Here is a 23,139-nt window from a genome sequence, read left to right on the forward strand (position 1 = left end):
TTACTGTCATCATTCTATTACATCATGCTCGATTGTCTGCTAGGTGTAGCGACCACGCTTATTTTCTTCCGAATAAATACAATATGTCTTTGACTGTAAGCGTGTTTTAACAACTGTTGTTTTGTCGCTATATCCTGTCTCTTCGTTTAAAATATGTTTAAATCTTCGCTACCGAAATAAAAAAGACAAATAAAGTTATTTTTATTATATTATTCTTACTGTTAAACTATCGTAGCTCATGAAACCCGAAAAATAAGTAACAACAAACAGCCTCAACTTTTACTACTCGTGCTTAAAGAACCTAAATACCAGAAGTCTGCTTATTCTTAACTGCCATTTTTAATAACAACACAGTGCATTACTTTCAACAGCTTAACGCTGTATAGCCGGCTTAACTTTCCATACAACGTTATTGCTACTGCATCAACACGTGACGTCATATAATAGGGTGGGGAAGATGGGACACCTATAGCACAGAATATCCAAATACCCTGATCGTGTTTTAAACAATTAACAACGTTCTGTGGGAGTCGTGAGAATACGGATTTACAATTCTTTGAATGTTCTTCGTTTCCTATACAAAATGCGGCAAGAAAATAGAATAAAAAGGTGTCCCATCTTGCCCCACCCTACTATATACTCCGTCAAACCCTCTGGAGAATAATGTAGCAAACCGAGCCTATCGCTTACATTTCCAGACGCCACAGTCAGCCACTCAAACTGATAACTCAACCAAGCAGCGAAGCAAAGTCTATTTTATCTCCGCCGCCCGATACTCGGTCGTTTATGACGCAGCTGCACTGTTTGTCAATCATTGTTACGTCATAGACCAAAGACATCTGGAGAAACGACAGGCATGCGACAGAACTAGGTGTTAATGCAACAACGACATACCCGGCCAAATTTTTATTTCTAGATAAAAAATCCCACATAAAAACATGGCTTCTTCAACAACAAGTGTTAATCCACGATTTCGTTGATCGCTGATGAAGCTTTCATTTCCACGTCGTTTGTGACGTCATTATTTTCTAAATTAGGAAAACATAGTCATTTTAGACCAGGGTTTCCGAACCAGGGGACCTGGTTTTGTTATTTAAGCGATTCTAGAATGGGGTGTTTTTTTATTATGGCAGCGCAGGTTTAAAAATATTTTAAACAAAAAGACAGGATATAGCACAAAACAACAGTTGTTAAAACACGCTTACAGTTAAAAACCTATTTACATTTAGTTAAAAAATAAGCGTGGTCGCTACACCTAGCAGACAAACGAACCATTTATGTTTAATTATTATCTCAAGTTAAACTTCTAATAGAAACAAAAGTGTGCGTAAAGACACGACCCGTACAATGTGGAAAGTCGGCTTTAACGAGGAATAACCCGAAGTTAGGGTCATGAGTTATTGGGTATTTAAAAATGTGTGCAGCAAGGAAAATGGTTTAGAATCACTGTTTTAGGTGGTGATTGTTTCACATCAGAAAAAATAACATAAAAGAAATAAAATTGTGTATAGTGCAAAAATCCATATTTTAAAACTGTGTTTAAACACAAATATCCCAAACATTATGTTGTAGATAAAATATAGTAGGGTGGGGAAAGATGGGACACCTTTTCATTCTATTTCCTTGACCTATTCGGTAGTAAACAAAGAACATTTAAAGAATTATAAAACTGTACCCTCACGACTTCCATAGACCGTTGTCTTTTGTGCTAAAGATCCCGTCTTACCCCACAGTACTATAGGAAAAATTAAAATTGTGTATAGTACGAAAATCCATGTTTTTAAAAACCGTGGATCAGAAACACACATACACTTACCATTATGTTGTTGTAGCTCTTGTTCGGCTTTATTCTTATAAACTTCACTTGAATATTTACATACTGGTGATCCGCATTGGCAGGTGAACTGACGACATTTAACGTCCCAGAAACGCTCTCCGTAATCAAACCTTTAACAAACATAGACGATATATATATATAGTTGGGTGGGGAAGATGGGACGCCTTTTCATTTTGTTTACTCTTTCCATTTGGTAGTAAACAAAGAACATTTAAAGAAGTATGAAACTGTATCCTCACGACTTCCACAGACCGTTGTTAATTCTTTAAAACACGATCAGGATATTTAGATATTATGTGTTAAAGGTGTCCCATCTACCCCCATCCTACTACATATATATTGTTGCTGTCATACTATACTTTTATTTTAGCAAATTCAATTTAAGTGTAACAAATATAGAAAAAAAATAATATACAGTAGGGTGGGGTGAGACGGGACACCTTTAGCATTTAATATTCAAACATCCTGATTGTGTTTAAAACAATTAACAACGAGTCGTGATAATATGGTTTTATAATTCTTTGAATGATCTTTGTTTACTACCCAATAGGACGAGAAAATAGAATGAAAAGGTGTCCCGTCTTACCCCACCCTACTGTATACATATTGTTGTTGCCATTCATCTTATAAATGAATGTAAATTACTTTATCCTCACGAGGCCGAAACACGACAGTCGTTAAACACGGTGTTCTGTTTCATACACCTCGTGCCAACTTACGAGTTACCAAGTATGTTACTTTGTGGGTAATTATTTTTTTATATATGGCTGATAATTTGGACAACCCATTAGTGGCCACTGGGTTAGAGAATTTGCCGTTAAGTGTCTTGCTCAAGAAAACATACGCCCACAATGGTAGCAGCGACGAGCCTTGAACCCATTACCTCTGGGTTACAGGCAGGAACTCTAATCAGTTTGCCAGGGCGCTGGTTCACACTACTCACCCAAGTTCTTCCCCAGCCTGTATTTCACGAGTGGTAAAGTAAGCAAGGATGGGAAACCTTATATCGTGATGTCCGACAAATACTCGGATCGGGATTAAGTTTGGTTCACAAAGGTGGTTGATGAAGCGCGACACGTTGCCGTAGTTACGAGCATCAATGCAATATATTTCACCATCCTGAAAATTAAAATTTCTTAAACAATATGAATAAATAATTGAATGTAATTTACTTTATCCTCGCATAGCTGGAAAACGACAGTCGTTACAACATGGGTGTTCATACACCTCACGCCAGCTTACAAGTTACCCAGTATGTTACTTTGTGGGTGATTATTTTTTTTGTCGACTTTTTCAGATTTTATTTACGTGTGACTGACAATTTAGACAACCCATTAGTGACCACTGGGTTGAAGCAATTGCCGTTAAGTGTCTTGTCCAAGGACACATACACCCACTATTACAACAGACCCTTTATTAATATATATTAATCACAGCCTTAGAGGTTACCTTGTTTTCCAAATCAAACAAATACGAATCATCTTCCCGTTGATCAGCTTCATCATCCGAGATCAGTTCACCCACATATTCGCATACAAACGCACCCCGTGGCATCGCTTCAAGTGCAACAAGCCCCCAACCCATGCCTTGGGTGCGATAAACTTGTAGGCGATACCTAAAACAAAGATTACCACAATTTTAGACTCAGAGAATTTTTAAATTTTTCTATATTTTTTTGCTGAACTTTACAATTCTAAACATTTCATAATTTTTCTATATTTGTTTGGTGAACGCTACAAATTTAAATTTTATAATTTTAAGCCAAGTAACATACATGGTAACATGTAAGCTGGCACGAGGTGTATGGAACAGAACACCTGTGGTTAACGTATGTCGTTTTCCGGCCACGCAAGGATAGAGCAAGTTACATTTATTCATTCAACTAACAAAATCGTTTATCTAGGGTGGGGGAAGATGGGACACCTAGTAATTCTATTTTCTCATCCCATTTGGTAGTATACAAAGAACATTCAAACAATTATAAAACCGTAGACTAGACAGTTGTTAATTGTTTAAAACCTGATCACTATATTTGGACATTCATACTAAAGTTGTCCCGTCTTACCCCACCCTACTATGTTACCTTATTCCATTCTGTACAACTCTGTTTTTACACTGTCGCGAACATCTGCACATTTGATTGCATTCATAGATAAGTGGAGGTTCAAGAATATCAAACTCGGGCAGCAAAGTCCCATCGTTACCATACCAGCACCTCTCGCTTATCAAGCCACACACACAAGATGGAGACCCACAGTTGTCGCTACACTGACATGACTGAAAGAAAAATTAGAATAAAATACATTCGATATTTGGATGTTTTGTGCTAAAGGTGTCCCATCTTCCCCACCCTACTACACCAAGAAAATAATATTAAAAGAAAAAACAATCCGAGTTTTAAAAGGAGAATTTAACTGTTTTTTTTTTTAAGAATCAATAAAATTTTGTATAAAATATTTATTTAGTTTTGATAATTTACCTGCATTCCTGATATAACAACATTGATTCTTGTATCTTGTGAAGTGTGAACGTTCTCAGTAACATAATGAAAACCATGTGGGGGGTTGGTGGGACAAGGCGCATCATCACGTGCATTCACACATATTATTGGCAGCTGTAATAATAATAATAACTTTCATTTGTCTATTGGATTCTAGTAGCGAAGATTTAGAAATGTTTTTTTTCTATGCGATTAGAGTAGCAAAGATTTAGAATTTTAAAGAAAAGTCAGGTTATAGCGGCAAAACAACAGTTGTTAAAACGAATTTACAGTTAAAAACATGTTTACATTTATTTTAAAGAAAATAAGCGTGGTCGCTACACCTAGCAGACAAACAAGCCATTTATGTTTAATTATTATCAAGTTATTTTAATAGAAACAAAAGTATGCGTAAAGATAGGACCCGTACATAGTGGGTGAGTGGAATACAAATTAAAGTTACCTAAACACATTAAAGAGGCATACCGAAGAGAAAGAAAATTTTTAAAGGATAGAAGTGCAACGGTTAGATTTAGGGTTTTTACACACATTTTTTAAAAGCTATTTCGTATTACAAAACTTTGGTGGACCAAATTTGAGCATTTTAATCAATACACAAATTTTTATTTTTCGTTGGTAACTGTTGTTGCCAAACATATTGTAAGTTTTTATTCCTTCTGACAGAAACCAATGATATACACACTTTGCATGGTAAAAAGCATTAATTTTTTATTAAAATTTTTCCTGAAAAACCTGGTTTTAATAATCTGTAAAAAAAATGGAACAAATAAAATTCCAAGAAAAACTTTTTATAAAAAAAAAATAAAATCGTGTAATATTTGAAATTTACTGATACAGTTTGGAAACAATATTTTGTGCATAGGTGAGGAATTACCTTGTCATATCCACGAGAGATATCCGGGTTCAAAACTCGCTCTCGGTTGTAAGGAAGAATTACTTTTCGAAACAATCCAGCGTTTCGAATGCACAGATGGATCTTTAACGCAATCCAACACATGCTACGCTCCGGTGCACACTATGACATCATAATCACAAGTTATGACATCATAATTACAAGGTATGACATCATGATCACAAGTTATAACACCGTGATCACAAGTTATGACATCATGATCACAAGTTATGACATCATGATCACAAGTTATAACAGCGTGATCACGAGTTATGACATCATAACCACAAGTTATGACATCATAATCACAAGTTATGACATCATAATCACAAGTTATGACATCATAATCACAAGTTATATGAGATAAAAATCACAAATTGTATTTATATATGAGATGTGGGGAACCGGGACTTAGTAATAAGAATATTATAAAAACAATTTCTGATACACAAATACTTGCTCAGACAATCATTATTAATATCAATGTATAATGTTGCATATGGATTACAATATATTTAATACCGAAACTTTCTATAACTGCATACAGTATCACCCTGAGTGTTGGGGTAATGGGCCAATCCTGGCCTGAATCCTTGGACCCATAGCGTGCCACGCTACAGGACCTCACCCATGTAGGATAGAAAAAGCACATACAATGTTGGGCAATGGGCCAATCCTGGCCTAAATCCTGGGACCCATACCGTGCCACGCGACGGGACCTGACCCACATAGAACAGAACTGCATTACCTCAAAAATTTTAAGAATATAATAAAAATGATTTATAATAATCGTTGATTTGTGAATAACTATACTAGCCAATGTTGGGTAAAAACAAATAACATGATTTTGTTGGGTAAAAAATAACATGAAAACAACAAAAATAAAGAAAAACAGGAGAGTTTAGTGAGAAACTTACTTCAATGGGAGTTTCCCCTTCGCTGTTCTTAATATTTGGATTCGCAGCATTCGCGAGAAGAGTAAAAACACAGTTGTAGTTATCCTGTCTTGCCGCTATGTGTAATGCAGTGTCACCATGTGTGTTAAACTGTAAAATTATTACCTCATTTCAATATAAAATGATTTAGGATATTTTTACATTATATTGTAGTGCAGATATGGTTTCTTTTAGTTAAACTAATTTTGCTAAAGTTTGTAAACCTAAAACACTCTAAAAAAAAATTGTACACTAAAAAACAACAACTAATACAGTAGGGTGGGAGAAGATAGGATACTTTTAACTCTATTTTCTCGTCCCATTTAGTAGTAAACAAATGTAAACCTAAAACACTCTAAAAAAAAAATTTGTACAATAAAAAAAAAACAACTAATACAGTAGGGTGGAAGAAGATAGGATACTTTTAACTATATTTTCTCGTCCCATTTAGTAGTTAACAAAGAATATTCAAAGAACTATGAAACCATATCCTCACGACTTTTATATACCATTGTTAACTATTTAAAACACGATCAGGATATTTGAATATTGGGTGCTAAATGTGTCCGGTCTTTCCCACCCTACTATATTATACTAAAATAAAAAGCAGGTAAAATAAATTTAATTTGAGTAACAAACACATACATGATCAACGGGGGTATTGTTGTCCAAACACATTTTCAATATATCGACGTTTCCAGATAACGCAGCCCACAGCAAACATGTGTTTCCCTCCTGCAGAAATTAATTCACGGTGTATATATATGACGCAGGCACGAGGTGTATGAAACAGAAGACTGTTATAATGACTGCCATTGCCTGTCATGCGAGGATAAACAAGTTACATACGTATTACTATTAGTAACTTGTAAGCGGGCACGAGGTATATGAAACAGAACACCTGTGTTATAATGACTGTTCTTTTCCGGCCATGGGAGGATAAATAAGATGCATACGTAGTAACTTGTAAGCGTACACGAGGTGTATGAAACAGAACACCAGTGTTATAACGACTGTCGGTGACCGACACGTTTTTCACAGGAAGTATATAAAATGAACCTTATCAATAATTTTTACAGAAAATATATAAAATGAACTTTATCAATAATTTTAACAGAAAATATATCAAATGAACCTTATCAATAATCTTCACAGAAAATATATAAAATGAACCTTATCAATAATTTTAACAGAAAATATATCAAATGAACTTTATCAATAATTTTAACAGAAAATATATCAAATGAACTTTATCAATAATTTTTACAGAAAATGTATAAAATGAACCTTATCAATAATTTTCACATCTGCTCCATAATGCAGAAGAAACTTAGCCATGCTTGTATGTTTATGCTCTGCCGCCCAAACCAGCGGTGTCCATCCCCCTTCGTCGAGTGAATTGATTTTTGCTCTGCCATATATCATTAGGAGGTAGCAACCTTCAACGTAGCCTTCCTTGGCCGCATGGTGAATGCAAGGCATTCCCACTGGTATATTAAATATTGTTTAAAAAAAACTATATGACATGCAACACATTTATTAAAAACAGGGCTGCGAATTTTCCCATTTTTTGTTTAACCGTTAACCGTTCAGTTTTAACCGGTTAACCGATACAAGTGTAATCCTAATAGAGGCATCTTTTTTATCGTTTTTCTTTCGCGAATTTAAAGGCAACTTTTTAAAATAAAACCATACACATAAGACAGATATTGATATCTGTTTATGCCCTATGACATCATAGTTCGGTTAACGACTTAAACTTTTCGTTAGCTGTTAACTGAATAGGCCCGGTTAACCGGTTAACCGTTAACTTTTCAACATCCCTAATTATAAATAAGATTTAGAAAAGTTACTCAAATTCTATTTGGAAAGAATCTTATTAAAAAAACAAAGTTTGTAAAATGGTATTTTTAAAATGTAGTTGAAAAAATATTATTTTCAAAAATCTTGTCCGAAAAAACATTATTTAAAAAGTTTTATTATAAAATTCTAGTTGAAAAATAGACTACTTTTTAAAAAAGATAGTTTTTTTAAAAGATGTACCAGAATGAGTAATTAAAACCAATATGTTAGTAAATTTACCATCATAAACAATAATAATGTTATATCTGAAGTTTAGTACTGTGAGGAAAGATGGGACACCTTTAGCACATAATATCCAAATATCCTAATTGTTGTAAACAATTAACAACGGTCTATGAGAGTCGTGAGGATACGGTTTTATAATTCTTTGAATGTTCTTTGTTTTCTACCAAATAGGACGAGAAAATAGAACGAAAAGGTGTCCCATCTTCCCCACCCTACTATATCACTTTCTTACTTTCTTCATCCTTGATTGTGACATCAGCATTATTCAACAATAGATAAACAAGAAGTTCTTTTTTCTTCATCAGAATTGCTCTAATCTGGAAAAAAATTCTTGTATTAAATGAATTTTGCTTCGCACCAAAAAATGGGCAACTTTTAGGTTATAATAACAAGTTAAACACATTTTAATTGTCCCTTTAATCATATTTTCTCGTCCCATTTGGTAGTAAACAAAGAATATTCAACGAATTACAAAACCGTGTCCTCACGACCCCATAGACAGTGGTTAACTGTTTAAAATAAGATCAGGATATTTGGATCTTATGTGCTAAAGGTGTCCCACCTTCCCCCACTCTGGGTCCCACCTTCCCCCACTCTATTATAAACTTTATATTCAAATTCTTACAAGGGGGGTGTTTCCTTCTTCATCTCTGGCATTAATATCTGCACCACATTCTACGAGGAAATGGATCGTCGAGATTTTTGAGTCTGGTAACGACTCGTGGAGCGATTTATTGAGGACTTCCCCCCTTGTGGATGAATCACAACCTTCCGATAACATTTGGATCATCTGAAAAAATAAATGAATGTAAAATATTTTATCCTCACATTGAAAACGACAGTCTTTATTACACGGGTGTCTTGTTTTATACACTTCGTGCCAGCTTATGAAACTTTTTAGGAAATTTTTTAAATTTTTTTGTGTGCCTGATAATTTGGACAACCCATTAGTGACCACTGGGTTGGAGCAATTGTCATTAAATGTCTTGTCCAAGGACACATACGCCCACAAAAATGGTAACAGCGAACAGCCTTGAACCCATTACCTCTGGGTTAGAGACAGGTGCGCTAACCAACTGTGCGACAGCGCTTCGTTATCGTGGTCGAAGAGACAAAACAAATTACATTCATTTATGTAATTTATATTTTTTGAATCATATAATCTTTAAGTAAAAATTGTGTTTAATTAGTAATTAACATAATACATACCTTTAGAATGTCATTTTGTCGCGCAAACTGAAGAAAAGATTTTGCTTGGAAACGAACTTTTTGAGGCCTATTGATTGGTTATATTTTTATTACTGTACTCAAAATTGGATATCCAAGAAATAGAACATAAATTCCGCTTGTTTTTTAACACTGTGTAAATTTCTATTGGCAAAACTGTTTTGCGTAAAAAAGTTTTTTTATATATATTATATAATATTGTAGGGTGGGGGAAGATGGGAAACCTTTTCATTCTATTTTCTCGTCCCATTTGGTAGTGAACAAAGAACATTTAAAGAATTATAAAACTGTATCCTCACGACTCCCATAGACTGTTGTTAATTGTTTAAAATGCGATCAGGATATTTAGATAGTATGTTCTAAAGTACGTCGTCTCCCCCTATCCTACTATATTTATATAATGTACAATAATATTTACAAAACTCCCAAAACCATTTATAAACAAATTCGCCAAAATATGAATTAAAATAAAACCATATACATACGGTTCATGTTGAAGAGATTGCAACAAATTTTCGAATTCATCTCTTTCGTGTCCGATCATCAACTTCGACGAATCGAACGTCAAATCATTAAATTTCATCGTAACCCCCGGTACCCTTACTGGTTTATAACCAGTCTTCTTTATCACGTGACCCATTCTCGCATTCTTTTCACCCCTACATAGTTTTTGCATGAATAAATGAATGTAACTTACTTTATCCTCGCGTGGCTGGAAAACGACAGTCGTTATAACACAGGTTTAACACCTCATGCCAGCTTACGAGTTACCATGTATGTTACTTTGTGAGTAATTAATTTTTGGGGGAATTTTTTTTTATGTGTGGCTGATAATTTGGACAACCCAATAATGACCACTGGGTTGGAGCAATTGGCATTAAGTGTCTTACCCAAGGACACATACGCCCACAATGGTAGCAGCGACAAGCCTTGAACCCATTACCTCTGGGTTAGAGGCAGGCGTGCTAGATGTCTTTACCAATAACAAGAGGAGTCAGAATTTACAAATTAATATAAAAAAACCTCACCTCGTTTGAAGGAAGGTTTTCATTTTCATTTTGACGGGGTCTTTACCAGCGAGGATCATTAGCATGTCTTTGTCCATGTTTGGCGTGAGGTTTACTTCTCTCACTGATGTAGTGTCACCACCACAGTGAGGACATTCAGATAACTGACCTCCCAACACCATGCAATCCCTGTAAAAAATCGAAGAAACAAATAAAGTTATTAATATTATTATATACTATAAAGAGACAAATTTAGTAACTAAATACACATATAAAAAAATTATTGTAAAAAAAATGACAAATTTAGTAACAAAATACACATGTATGTATACATTTTGACAAATTTAGTAACAAAATACACATGTATGTTAAAATTATCAAAGTAATGACAATTTTTTGTTTTAAATTTTGAAGTTTAAATTTTTACTGTGTTTTTCCCTATGTTTTAAATTTTCAATTTACTGAGTTTTTTTTTACACAACCTAATATATGGTGAAATTTATTATAAAATAAATAACCAGTGAACAATGACCTGTGAAATCTGTGTGGACAGTCATCATTTTTGATACAAACAAGTATGTTACCACCGCTGCAGAAAGTTCCACAACCTGGACAACATTCGTGTCGTATCATCCTTTCTCTGTAGATTGTAACAGAACATATTTATATTTATGGATACAGATATAAATATATGTATATGGCACCAGTAAAGAATTTTCTGGTACGTTACAGAATAGGCTGGTGGAAAGTGTTATTGGTTACGGGGCAAAAGTAGTGGTTATAGGGGTTGGAGGTTTTTTCGAAGTACCAGGTTTAATGAGAAAAATAAAACTTTAGGTGAAAAAATAATCACCTACAATGCCACCAAGTTTCACATGTGGTAACCTGTAAGCGGGCATGAGGTGTATGAAACAAAACAACCCTGTTATAACGGCTGTCAGTGCCCAGCTACACAACAACAAATAAGTTACATTCATACCAGCTTTAAAAGCCACCATGTTTAGAGTAACATCAACTGAAACAAACTGTTGATTTTCAGCTCAATTTTGAGACCTATTTTATTAGATAGTAACTTACTTATGTTCATCGCACATTCCAATAACCGGCACCTTGCTGCTTGGCCGCATCATCTCACGATGTGATATCGGTTCATCACACCCGTATATCTGCTCAAATTAATAAGGTTAGTGAATGCAGATTGCTAGTTGGGTGCTGTACTGCTGTATACTGTAGGAATTTACTTTTCCCCATGTTAAGAATTTCCTAAAGCAGGAGTGTGCAAACCTGTGGACTGTAAAGAAAAGTTATGCACCCCATGAAGCCAGCTGCATAATTTTCATTAAATTTATTTAATGTGACAATAAATTTATATTTTTTTTCAGTTTTTCTCAGAATTTTATGCGTCTGAACTTCAAGATACTTTTGCAAGGAGATAACTCCTTTTAATGTCATAAGATTAAAGACAAAAAGAAACCAATATTGGTCCATGCAAGCCTATGTTAAACAAACATACAGCCAAAATTAAAATTTAACATAAGCATATATTGCAGTATTGGAAAATCTTGATTCAGTTTCATAAAAAATTACCAAGCACCAAATAATATAAAAAGTATCAGCACCAAGTATTATTGTAACTTACCCTTCCACAGATATTATCAATGGCCATACATTTGATGCCATTTGCTTTCTCAAAGTTAATGGTATGTGGTGATATTACAACACAAGTACAAAGTGGTGTTTGATGAAGGTAATTGTTGAAATCTTGACGCAAAGTCTGAGCAATACAATGTAATTTTAACATATAAAATACATTGAAGAAAAAAATACAATGTAATTTGTATTGCAATACAATGTAATTTGTATTGCAATACAATGTAATTGCAATACAATGTAATTTTAACGTATAAAAAACATTGAAGAAAAAAAATGTTTGCAGATTTACATAAAACATGTATTTTAAACAGAGTTAAAAAATTTAAGATTTTTATTAAGCTTTTTGAAAGGTGTTAAAATATGTAGGGCTAGGATATGCATATCGTCGAGGTAAACCAAAGTAGCTTACGCCACATTTAAGTGTCTTTTTTACAATTTTGCATGCTGTTGGACATAAGACACATTTTGGCAATGTTTGGGCCATCTCAAAAATGTGACGTAAGCTACTTTGGTTTTACCTCGATGATATGCGTGTCCTAGCCCTATATATTTTACCACCTTTCAAAAAGCTTAATACCATCACAAATTTAAAAATTCTGCCTAAAATATGATATTTTGTATAAACTTGTGGATATTTTTTTTCAATGTTTTTTCAGTAAACAACTCAGCCATAACTCTAAAAAAATATTTAGTACCATTATGGAGCTCACTAAATAAAAAAATAATATCCAAAACAAATAATTAGGTTAGAAGCATTTAAAGGCAAATCATATAGTAGGGTGGCGGAAGATGGGACACTTTTAGCACATAATATCCAAAATTCTAATCGTGTTTTAAACAATTAACAACGCTCTATGGGAGTTGTGGGAATAAGGTTTTAAAATTCTTTAAATGTTTTTTGTTTGCTACTAAATGAGTCGAGAAAATAGAATGAAAAGCTGTCCCATCTTCCCCCACCCTACTGTATATCTAGTTGTTGTAATATTAAACTATGAACAAAAAAACAAAACAATAATTTCAACATACTGCCATGTTTCCCTCCAACATCATCGTTCTTAACTCCTGTTAAAATAATATCATTATTTGTATTTTGGCATCAGAAATAGTCCGCAGATGGAGTCCTATGGGTCAAAAATTGGGACAGAAAATGGGACTTGTTCGGAAGTTGGAACACTAGAGTCGGAACATGAACAAAGAGCTTCACTACTGCGAGCACGTTACTTCCGGAAGTACAAAGGTGTTGGGGTAATATCTGGACTAAATCCCAGGTTACGGACCTCACCCATACAGGATAGAATAGATTTTGGAATTTCCGGCAAAAATTTTGCTAACCGTCTTTTTCTGAAATGTCGGTCAGTAGAATTTTTGCCAAAAATGCCAAAATACAAGTATAACATGCCTGCCAGCAATGGTATATAACTTCACTATATTTTTGCTATAACATACTCCTAAAATAATCAGTATTTCATTTTAATATGCGAAACGTCGGTAAGTAAAGTTTTTGCCGGAAATGCCAAAATACAAGTATAACATGCCTGCCAGCAATAGTATGTAACTTCACTATTTATTTGTTATAAAAAACTTCTAAAATTTTCAGCATAACATTTTAATATGGTATGCAAAGCTAAATACACAGACACCTATGACTTATCTAATGCAATCACCTGGGCAGGAGTTATGGTTATGCACTACAAACAAGACACAATGGTGTGGAACAAATTTCATGGAAATACTTTATTTATTAGTGTGTTGCAGAAGTTCCCCCGAGCATTTTTTACCATTAGGGGTTTAAAGCCTGTGTCTAACAATGTTCCAAAAACTTACAGTTTTATTTTTTACTGAAGTTTCCGTCACATCAGGTGTGAATTCACTTGTTTCATGATTTGTTTGTTCCATGGCCTTTTTCTCTTCAACTGGAGTTGGAGAAGAACAATTGGAAGATGATTTTCTCTATGGACAAAAAAAATGATAAAAATTGGAAAAAATTATATTTTTTATTATTATTATTATTTTTTTTTTAAAGTAGGTAGGGCATCAAGTACTTGTCGCAAACAAGGAATTAAGACCAGATTTTGCTCATTACCCCGTGATGTATTAAAGTGGTTTGCGCGGCTGCTTGTAGCCGAGAGGTAATGGGTTCATAGCTCGTCGCTGCTACCGTTGTGGGCGTATATGTCATTGGGCAAGACACTTAACAGCAAATTCCTTAACCCAGTGGTCACTAATGGGTTGTCAAAGTTATCAGCCATGCAATATAAAAAAAGGTAAAAATTCCGAAACAATAATCACCCACAAAGTAACATACTTGGTAACTCGTAAGCTGGCACGAAGTGTATGAAACAGAACACCCATGTTTAATCTCTATCGATTCCAGCCACGCTAGGATAAAGTAAGTTACATTCATGATAAAGACCAGAAAAACTTATATTCTTTTTAATATGGGCAAGGTATGTGGTTCTTGTTGAAGACATGGAATATAGGCCAGATTTGGCACATAACTCCAACACCCTGACTGCTTATGTATGTCTGAATAAAAGGTGCACCACCAGTGTGTAGGCTATTTTTACCAGATTTTAACTTTTGTTAGGAATATTGACGCTTGATTAGTTAAACATCATAATAAATGTAATATTATAAAAACAAATATAAAGTATTGAATAAAAAAAAACTTTAATTCCATTTTTTTTTATATATTTATATACCTTTCTTTTCCGGCCTGTCCACAGAAACGGATCTTTGGGTCGTTTTTTCTTCTGCGCTAACTGTTCCGCTGATGGGGATTCCCCACCTGTTTAGCAATGTTTAATTAAAATAAAGGAATTACAATCAGAATAAAAGCACATTGTATGTAAGAATTGTGACGGCAATTGCTCCAACCCAGTGGTCACTAATGGGTCGTCAAAATTATCAGCCATACAGAAAAAAAATAAAAAAAATCCCCCAAAAAATAATCACCCACAAAGTAACATACATGGTAATTCATAAGCTGGCACGAGGTGTTATAACGACTATCGTTTTCCGGCCACGCGAGGATAAAGGAAGTAAGTTACATTACAAGAATTGAATGAAGGAATGTAGCTTTTTATTCTCGCATGGCGGGAATAGACATTCAGTATAAAACAGGTTTTCTGCAACCAAGTTACCACATATGTAACTTTTTAGGTGATCTTTTTAATTTGTTCTATTTTTATGTATAGCTGACAATTCAACCAGAAATTACTAATGATCGTTTCTGGTGCTGCCAAATCTGTTCTAAAATAACAGAAACTTAAAGATCGTCAAACCAGAAGAACAAGAAGAGTACTTTACCACTGCGCAAATGTATGGGCACAAAATTTTAACAAAAATAAAGAACCATAGAACGAGTACACAAATTTGATTTTTTGGCGCGCAAAAATCTTTTTATTTGTATTCTAACTACATCAATATAGTGTGCATAAGTTTGCACTGCTGGCAAGGAGCATACTTTTTTTATAATTATTTTTGCCCTGTCTTCCCTTTGCCCCTCAGAGTAAAAACTTCACCTGATATTCTTCCTGTATCGGAGGACTCACTTTCCCCACTATTGTTAGTTTCCACTGTTGCAGTTGAATTAACACCTTGTGTAGCAATGATGGGTAGATTACGTTCCTGCTGCTACAAATAAATCAGCATATTATTTATCATCATAATTTTAAACATTTCGTTTTAAATGTATATCTCATTCAGTAATCCGAAGCAGTTAAATTTTACAAAATAAAAATTTAAAAAATATGAATATTCAGTGTAATAAATTAAAAATATCTCTCATTTTTGTTGGCCATGAATTAAAAAATCGTTAATAAAACTATAAATTTCGCTTGTAAATCTTAGCATGCCAGCTAAGTTAAACCTAAACTTGCTTTATAATCACATGACGGGGCAAGGATAGTTGTTAAACCAGGCGTTCTGTTTCATACACATCATGCCAGCTTACGAGTTACCTAGTATGTAGTTTTATGTGTGATTGTTTTTTTTACGTATGGTTGATAATTTGGACAACCCATTAGTGACCACTGGGTTGGAGCAATTGCCGTTAAGTGTCTTGCCCGAAGACACAAAGTGTTTAAATAGTTCGGAATTGCTCCAACCCAGTGGTCGATGGTCGTTGTCCAAATTATCAACCATACATACAAAAATATAAAAATATCCCCCAAAAAATATTCACCCACAAAGTAACATACATGGTAACTCGTGGGCATGAGGTGTAAAAATAACCCGTGTTATAAGACTGTCCTTTTTTCGGCCCTGTGAGGGTAAAGTAAGTTACATTCGTTCATTCTTTCCATGTGAAAATACAGCATACCTGTTCCTCCACTCGGGCTCGGAGTTGGCTTTCAATACTAACCACTCGGTGGCGATCGGGAATAGATTTCCGAGCTCGATGAACTTTTTTGTGGTCAACACTGCAAAAAATAAACGCAACTTATTTATTTATCATTGTATGTGAGGACAACAACAGAAGTTATGGAAAAGTAAGTTTTTTTTTATTCTAAATCCTATGTCTGCTTACAAGTTATCAAACTTGGTACAATTCAGTTCATAGGCGCCTAACATGGGTATGCAAAGTCAGGGGCGTATCCAGGAATTAAAAAAGGGGGGTCCGCAAGTTTTTGTTTAGAAAATAGACCCATATAAAACATAACGTGCTCGATAAGAACCATGACTAACATAAATAATAATGCAAATAATAGGAGATGTGTAACATTGGTTTGAAACTACAATAATATAACTTTTTGACTATTTTTAAGAAGGGTTCTAATCCCCCCCCCCAAAAAAAAATTAAAAATAAGATACAAAGGGGGTTGGTCTGAACCCCATGACCCCCCCTCCCACTTGTCACTTATATACGCCAATGTGCAAAGTATGTGTACATACCTTCAAAATTAATCAGAGTACCCATGAGTACCCAGTATAAATGCATAGACAGTTTAACAACCTATCTTAAATATATACATGTTGTAAAATGAACAGTATACAGTGGCAATACCGAAATGATCAATCTGGTCTATTTCCCAAATAAAAGCTAATCTAATAATGTCGGTCATGTGACAAGAAAAGTTCATGTCTTCGCCGGCATAAACTTAAAACTTATGGGTACTGACTTAGTGACTTTAGTTAGGCGCCTATAACTCCAATTTGATATCTATGTAACTCGTACACAAACTTAAATATATTTATTTACCTTGGACTAGTAGTTGGTGAACTTTCAATCACTGTCTGAAAAAAATTACCCAAACATTAATTTTTTTAAGAAAAATATGCAAACAAAAACTTTAAAAAAAACTTGAAGAAAAAATAGGCAAAAAAATATTATAAATAGAATAATACTTTAAAAAAACTTGAAGAAAAAATATGCAAACAAAAATCTTGTACAGGGTGTTCATGAAATTCTGTTAGCTGTAACAATTTGAAATTTGTTATTAAGTCAGTTCTCAATATATATTTTTCTTTTATTTGAACTGGTGTTTAAGTTTTCATTGAAAGTTTTAAACAAAAATTTTGGATATATATATTTTTTTGGGGTTTAATGAATGTGTCGTATGATATGAACCGTTATAAAATGACTACTTTTCAAAAAAGAAAAGGTACAATGTGTATGACCCTGTATAATTATAATATATTAGATAATCACCCTTCCTGAAGAACTTAAAACATCTTTTTCAGCTCTATAAAAAAAATAAACAATAAGCATTACAAGGATCATCATATTAGGGATATGCTGTGCCCGAAAACAAAAGCCCGTGCCCGAGAGTCTTATTTTTTGAAGCTCGGCCTTATGTTATTGCAATAATAATGCACACGAGAGCAAAAAAGGTGAAGTAACTAAAAGATAGAGAGACTAGGCTAGTCATAGCACACCTTATGTGGTGGCTTATGCACTTTGTTCCCCATACATACTAGACAAGACAACCTAAATGAATTAATTAAGTTCTGGCCAGTCAGAGTCAGTTTTCATGGATAAAACGATTAAATTATAACACAATACAATAAAATAAATAAAAAAACAATTTACACCAGCCGAGGTTTAAAAATAGTTGTTTAGTTTTTATTTAGGTTTTTTTTATGCCCGGCTGATATGAAAAAAAATACGATTATTTTGGATTAAAATTAAACTATTTTCAATAATTAAAAGGTTTGAATTAAAAACAAGATTAAAAAAAACTTACACAGCTTTTGGTGGAGTTGAGGGTACAGGGGGATTAGACGAAGTAGCAGAATTATCTAAAATATGTAACTTTTGTTGAGATGTTAATCAATTAATATCGCACACCGCTTATCTTACTAAGTAAGATAAGAATTACACTGAATAGAACTTTTATAAAAATCGAAAAAAATATGGGTTAGGTGTGAGATCCTTGTCAAGGACATGGTATTTAGTCTAGATTTTGCTCATGAATGAATGTCTCTTATTTTATCCTAGAATGGCAGGAAAACGACAGTCGTTATAACAAGGGTGTTCTGATTCATACACCTCGTGCCAGATTACGAGTTACCAAGTAAGTAACTTTGTAGGTGATTATCTTATGAGGTATTTTTTTAAATTTTTATAATGTTTTGCTAATAACCTGGACGCCCCATTCATGAACACCTGGTTACCCTAACACGAGACTGCTTATGTACTTCTGAATAACAGGTGCTTATTTTTACTAGCTTTCGACTTTTATAGAAAGTCACAAACTGTTTTTTGTCATTGACCGTAAGCAATTACGTCACAGCAGGTGTGACATAACATTGTTTATTGTGTTGTGCGTAGGGATGCACATTACAGAATAATTAGGTATTCTAGAATATCCTAGAATACTTTATTTCGAATCTAGAATTCCGAATCTAGAATTTCGAATCTTTTTATATTTATAGGAAAAAAGTTTATTGACTCTTTCACAGCAGCCTTGTTAGATCATGAACTGTAAAATGATCAAAAATTGTACTATTTGGTAGTTTTTGCATCACGAAACGTATAGCAGACTATGAAAAGACGTTGCGAAACGTTTACTCTCGAAAGTCCCACAAACACAAAATTTTTTTTTTAATTATTAAGTTTCAAAAATTGTTAATATAGTTATGAGATGTCCTGTAATGTCTTCATTAAACAGAATACCTAATACCTTAATTAGATTCGAATCTCACGGATTCGAAATCCTGTAATGTGCATCCCTAGTTGTGCGTCATTGATTCGCAATGCCAGAAAACGTGGCATTTGTTTTTTTAGAGTGTTAATGTGGGGGGCTTTTGTTTAAAACCTTTATATATATTAAAAGCTTATTGAGAGACCGGGTGATCTGTATTATAGGCACAAATTGATAAACATGTAAATCCAGTGCGAGACAATAATTTGTAAGATTGTGTAAAACTTACTTGAGCTAGAACTAACTGGAACGACTTTATCTGGTTCATCATCACAGGAATCAGATGAATTGGAATCATCAGTGATCTAAAAATTCAATCAACAATAAATAGAATGAATGATGATTATCACTTATTTATATATATAGTAGGGTGGGAGAAGATGGGACAACTTTAGTGCATAATGTCCAAGTATCCTGATTGTGTTTTAAACAATTCACAACGGTCTATGGGAGTCGTGAGAATACGGTTTGTAATTCTTTGAATGTTCTTTGTTTACTACCAAATGGGACGAGAAAATAAAATAAAAAAGTGTCCCATCTTCCCCAACCCTACTATATTTACATGTGAATTTGTAATGTAAGTAATAATTTTTTGCAGGCAAAAAATAATTAAAGAATTAAAATACAAAGAAAAAAATATAAAATTAAAAAAACAAAATATAAATGCAGCTTTTAAAATAAAAATAATAAACCCAACTTCGAACCTGCTTTTGTCTGGATCGTTTCTGAAGTTGTTCATAAATTAACTGTTTTCTTTTAACCTCATCCATCGACGTGCTACACTGGATGTGGAATAATAAAAGGAATAAATATATCAACTAATAACAAATGGTTTATGGAAAAACAATAATGGTAACTTCCATTAAAATTGAAAAATTGTATAGTTCAACATTTCAAAAAACTTATTTCAAAAAATTTATATATAGGCTATATTATATAAATATATATATAAAATACAGATATAAATATTTCACAAAATTTATATATATCCATTCTGTGACTCTGTGAGGCATGAACCTGGAATTTGTTTTTTAGACCAGATTATGATATTAACTTTATTTGTCTCTTCGATTACGGTAGCAAAGATTAAGAAATATTTTAAACGAGAGGACAGGACATAGCATCAAAACAACAGTTGTTAAAACTTATAGTTAAAACATATTTACATTTGGTTGGAAGAAAATAAGCGTGGTCGCTACATTCTACCATAATTGCAAGACCAACGTCTGCGACCGACGTCATTTAATAACTTGTCAGCAATTGCGTGTTGCCATACCGATATTTACTGCAGAAAATATCACACAAGAGAGTTAACAGTTCAAGGCACTGTTTACCTGTACAAGTTTGGTGTTGCAATGTTTTTGGGAAATAATTCGAAAATGAGAATCAACCTTTTTGTTTTGGTTGCGAAATAGTTGTTTGAATATATTTTGTATGCTATGTCCCATTGTATATGGGAGTGGATCTTGTTGAGTGATTGCTGCAATGTGTCGTTCTCCTTTGACTAAAAGAAAATTAAACAGGGTTAACAATAATATATTTTTGATAAACGAAAAAAAGAATTTTTAAACATATAACTGAATGTAACTTTTACTTGCTTTATCTTTGCGTGGCCAGGAAACAACACTCGTTATAACACGGTTTCATACACTTGTGCCAGCTTACGAGTTACCAAGTATGTTACTTTGTGGGTGATTATTTTTGCAAGATTTTGTTTTACTATTTATGGATGGCTGACAATTCAGACAGCTCATTAGTGACCACTGGGTTGGAGCCATCACCGTTAAATGTCTTGTCCAAGAACACATACGACCGCAATGGTGGCAGCAAATAGCCTTGAACAATTTTTAAACACTTTTTGATATTTATTTTACTTATCAGTAAAACTTACCAGCAGATGAAGGGTCATAATAAAATCCATTCCTATCCACCATGTTACAAACAGAACGAATTTTTCTTGCCATTTTTTCATCAGTGGTAAGCCATATAACAGGACAGCCACGTAAAACATAACATTCAACACGTTCAAGTCTTCTTGCAGATATTTTGATTGTGAGTTTTTTCTCTGGTTCATATTCTGCATAATAAATTTGAAATTATTGGGTAATAAAATCCTTTGCTGTTATATTCAAAGAAATAAATTAAAATTAAACATTGCTGTTCTGTTTCATACACCTCGTGCCAGCTTACAAGTTACCAAGTATGTTACTTTGTGGGTGATTGTTTTTTGGTAATTTTTATTTTTTTATGTGTGGCTAATAATTTGGACAACCAATTAGAGACCACTGGTTTGCAGCGATTGTTGGTAAGGGTAATCCTTTAGCTGGTGGCCACATGAAATTTTGGTTTCAAAATGTTCCTTAGGTCTCACTGATACCCACTGTATAATTTCTTTGAAAAAAAACTCGGGCGTTCGTGTCGAAAACTAACTTTGAAAGTGCGCAAAATAATGCTGCGTCACCGTACATTTTGAACCCAAAATTTCAGGTGGCCACTAGGCCACAAGGATTACCGCTGCTAAGTGTCTTGACCAAGGACACATACGGTCACAATGGTAGCAGCGACGAGCCTTGAACCCATCACCACTGTGCTACGGCGCCATACATTACATATACAAGTGAAATTGTAGACGATGCTGGTGAATAAACCCCCCAAGTTATATGCTAAATGTAACTTATAACCAACGTCCGGCACTGGTGGATTCTTTACTCTCAACGCTCACCAGCCTAATCTCTAATGTGGGCTACTGGAAAATTCGGTGCTACTGAAGAATATTCCCCCCCCCCACCTTATTTGCTAACCACACCCATAGGTTAGGGGGTTAGGTGTTGATGGTTAGGGGTTAGTATTTAGTAGTTATAGGGGTTAGTTAGTGGTTAGCAAATAAGGTGAGGGGAGATTCTTTACTAGCACCAGAATCTTTACTGGTTTCTTATGTTTATATTATGGTATTATGAATTAATTTTACCATCAAACAATTATAAACGCAGAACACCAATATACCTCCATCAATTGTAAATGAAAACGTGACGCCAGATTCGTTGAGAATTAATGGAGCTGTGTTTTTAGCATGAGGGCTAACGTCGTTTTCGTCCAATGGTATTGGAAAAGCTTTTAAAGTCCCGATTCGTATGGTACGAAAAGGTACCTCTACTTGCTGAGCTTTGCTGCCTTTACTGGCCATTTCTATTTAACTTGAAACATGCACAGTTTTATTTAAGTACCACTGCTTATGCAAATCTTTGCCGCCGATTATCAACACGACCTGCAAAGCATGCTATATAGTGGTTGTAACTTAAACAAGAGAGACAGTGGCTTAATGAATGGCCACGTAAAACCAAAGACGTAGGAAATTTAAGTAAACACACAAGTATATTTGGCCAACAAAGGCCTACACGTGCGCAGGTGTATATTAGTAAGATAACAAGTGTAGCCGCCTACTTTTTTGATTAATTTTAGGTATTAGGTATTTAAACGTCAGATTACAACCATCGCTTTCAAGCCGTTTTCTATTTAAATGAAAAACGCTTCAACCCAGTGGCCACTAATGGGTTGTCCAAATTATCAGCCATATAGGCCTACATAAAAAAAATGAAAAATTTCCCCCCCAAAAAATAATCACCAAAGTAACATACATGGTAACTCGTAAGCTGGCACGAGGTGTATGAACACCCGTGTTTTTACGACTGTCGTTTTCCGGCCACGCGAGGATAAAGTAAGATATATTCATACATATATTCATTCATTCAATGACACAAAAACGCAAAGCTTTGAACGTTAAACTTGGCATCGTAAGATTTAGCATATTATGGCCTATCCAAAGAAATCAAAACATGGTTTTAATCTCTTTCG

At 34.1% G+C, this 23,139-nt stretch overlaps 1 protein-coding gene across 2 annotated transcripts; it reads right to left on the reverse strand.

Annotated features, from left to right (window-relative positions):
• Positions 1-891: 891 nt before the first annotated feature.
• On the reverse strand, positions 892-22,568 carry LOC149731179 (histone-lysine N-methyltransferase EHMT2-like). 2 transcript variants are annotated; one of them, XM_089884373.1, is made up of 31 exons: positions 22,291-22,568; positions 21,179-21,364; positions 20,622-20,791; positions 19,992-20,069; positions 19,517-19,592; positions 18,328-18,382; positions 17,793-17,826; positions 17,343-17,377; positions 16,464-16,563; positions 15,664-15,772; positions 14,842-14,927; positions 13,964-14,089; positions 13,166-13,201; positions 12,126-12,260; positions 11,564-11,652; positions 11,019-11,126; positions 10,508-10,675; positions 9,965-10,138; positions 9,462-9,528; positions 8,878-9,042; positions 8,485-8,569; positions 7,452-7,651; positions 6,810-6,899; positions 6,147-6,275; positions 5,212-5,352; positions 4,317-4,451; positions 3,921-4,114; positions 3,287-3,452; positions 2,781-2,956; positions 1,817-1,947; positions 892-1,028 (listed from the first exon to the last, which is right to left on the reverse strand). In XM_089884373.1, the coding sequence occupies exons 1-31, from the start codon at positions 22,469-22,471 to the stop codon at positions 961-963; spliced, it is 3,693 nt and encodes a 1,230-aa protein (XP_089740499.1). In that variant the 5' UTR covers positions 22,472-22,568; the 3' UTR covers positions 892-960. The 2 variants fall into 2 exon arrangements, with proteins under 2 accessions (XP_089740499.1, XP_089740498.1); XM_089884372.1 differs by having other exon boundaries at positions 15,664-15,775; positions 22,291-22,567.
• Positions 22,569-23,139: the final 571 nt, after the last annotated feature.

This window comes from Ciona robusta, chromosome 9 (assembly GCF_009617815.1).
Source record: "Ciona robusta chromosome 9, ASM961781v2".
Classification (NCBI taxonomy): Eukaryota; Metazoa; Chordata; class Ascidiacea; order Phlebobranchia; family Cionidae; genus Ciona; species Ciona robusta.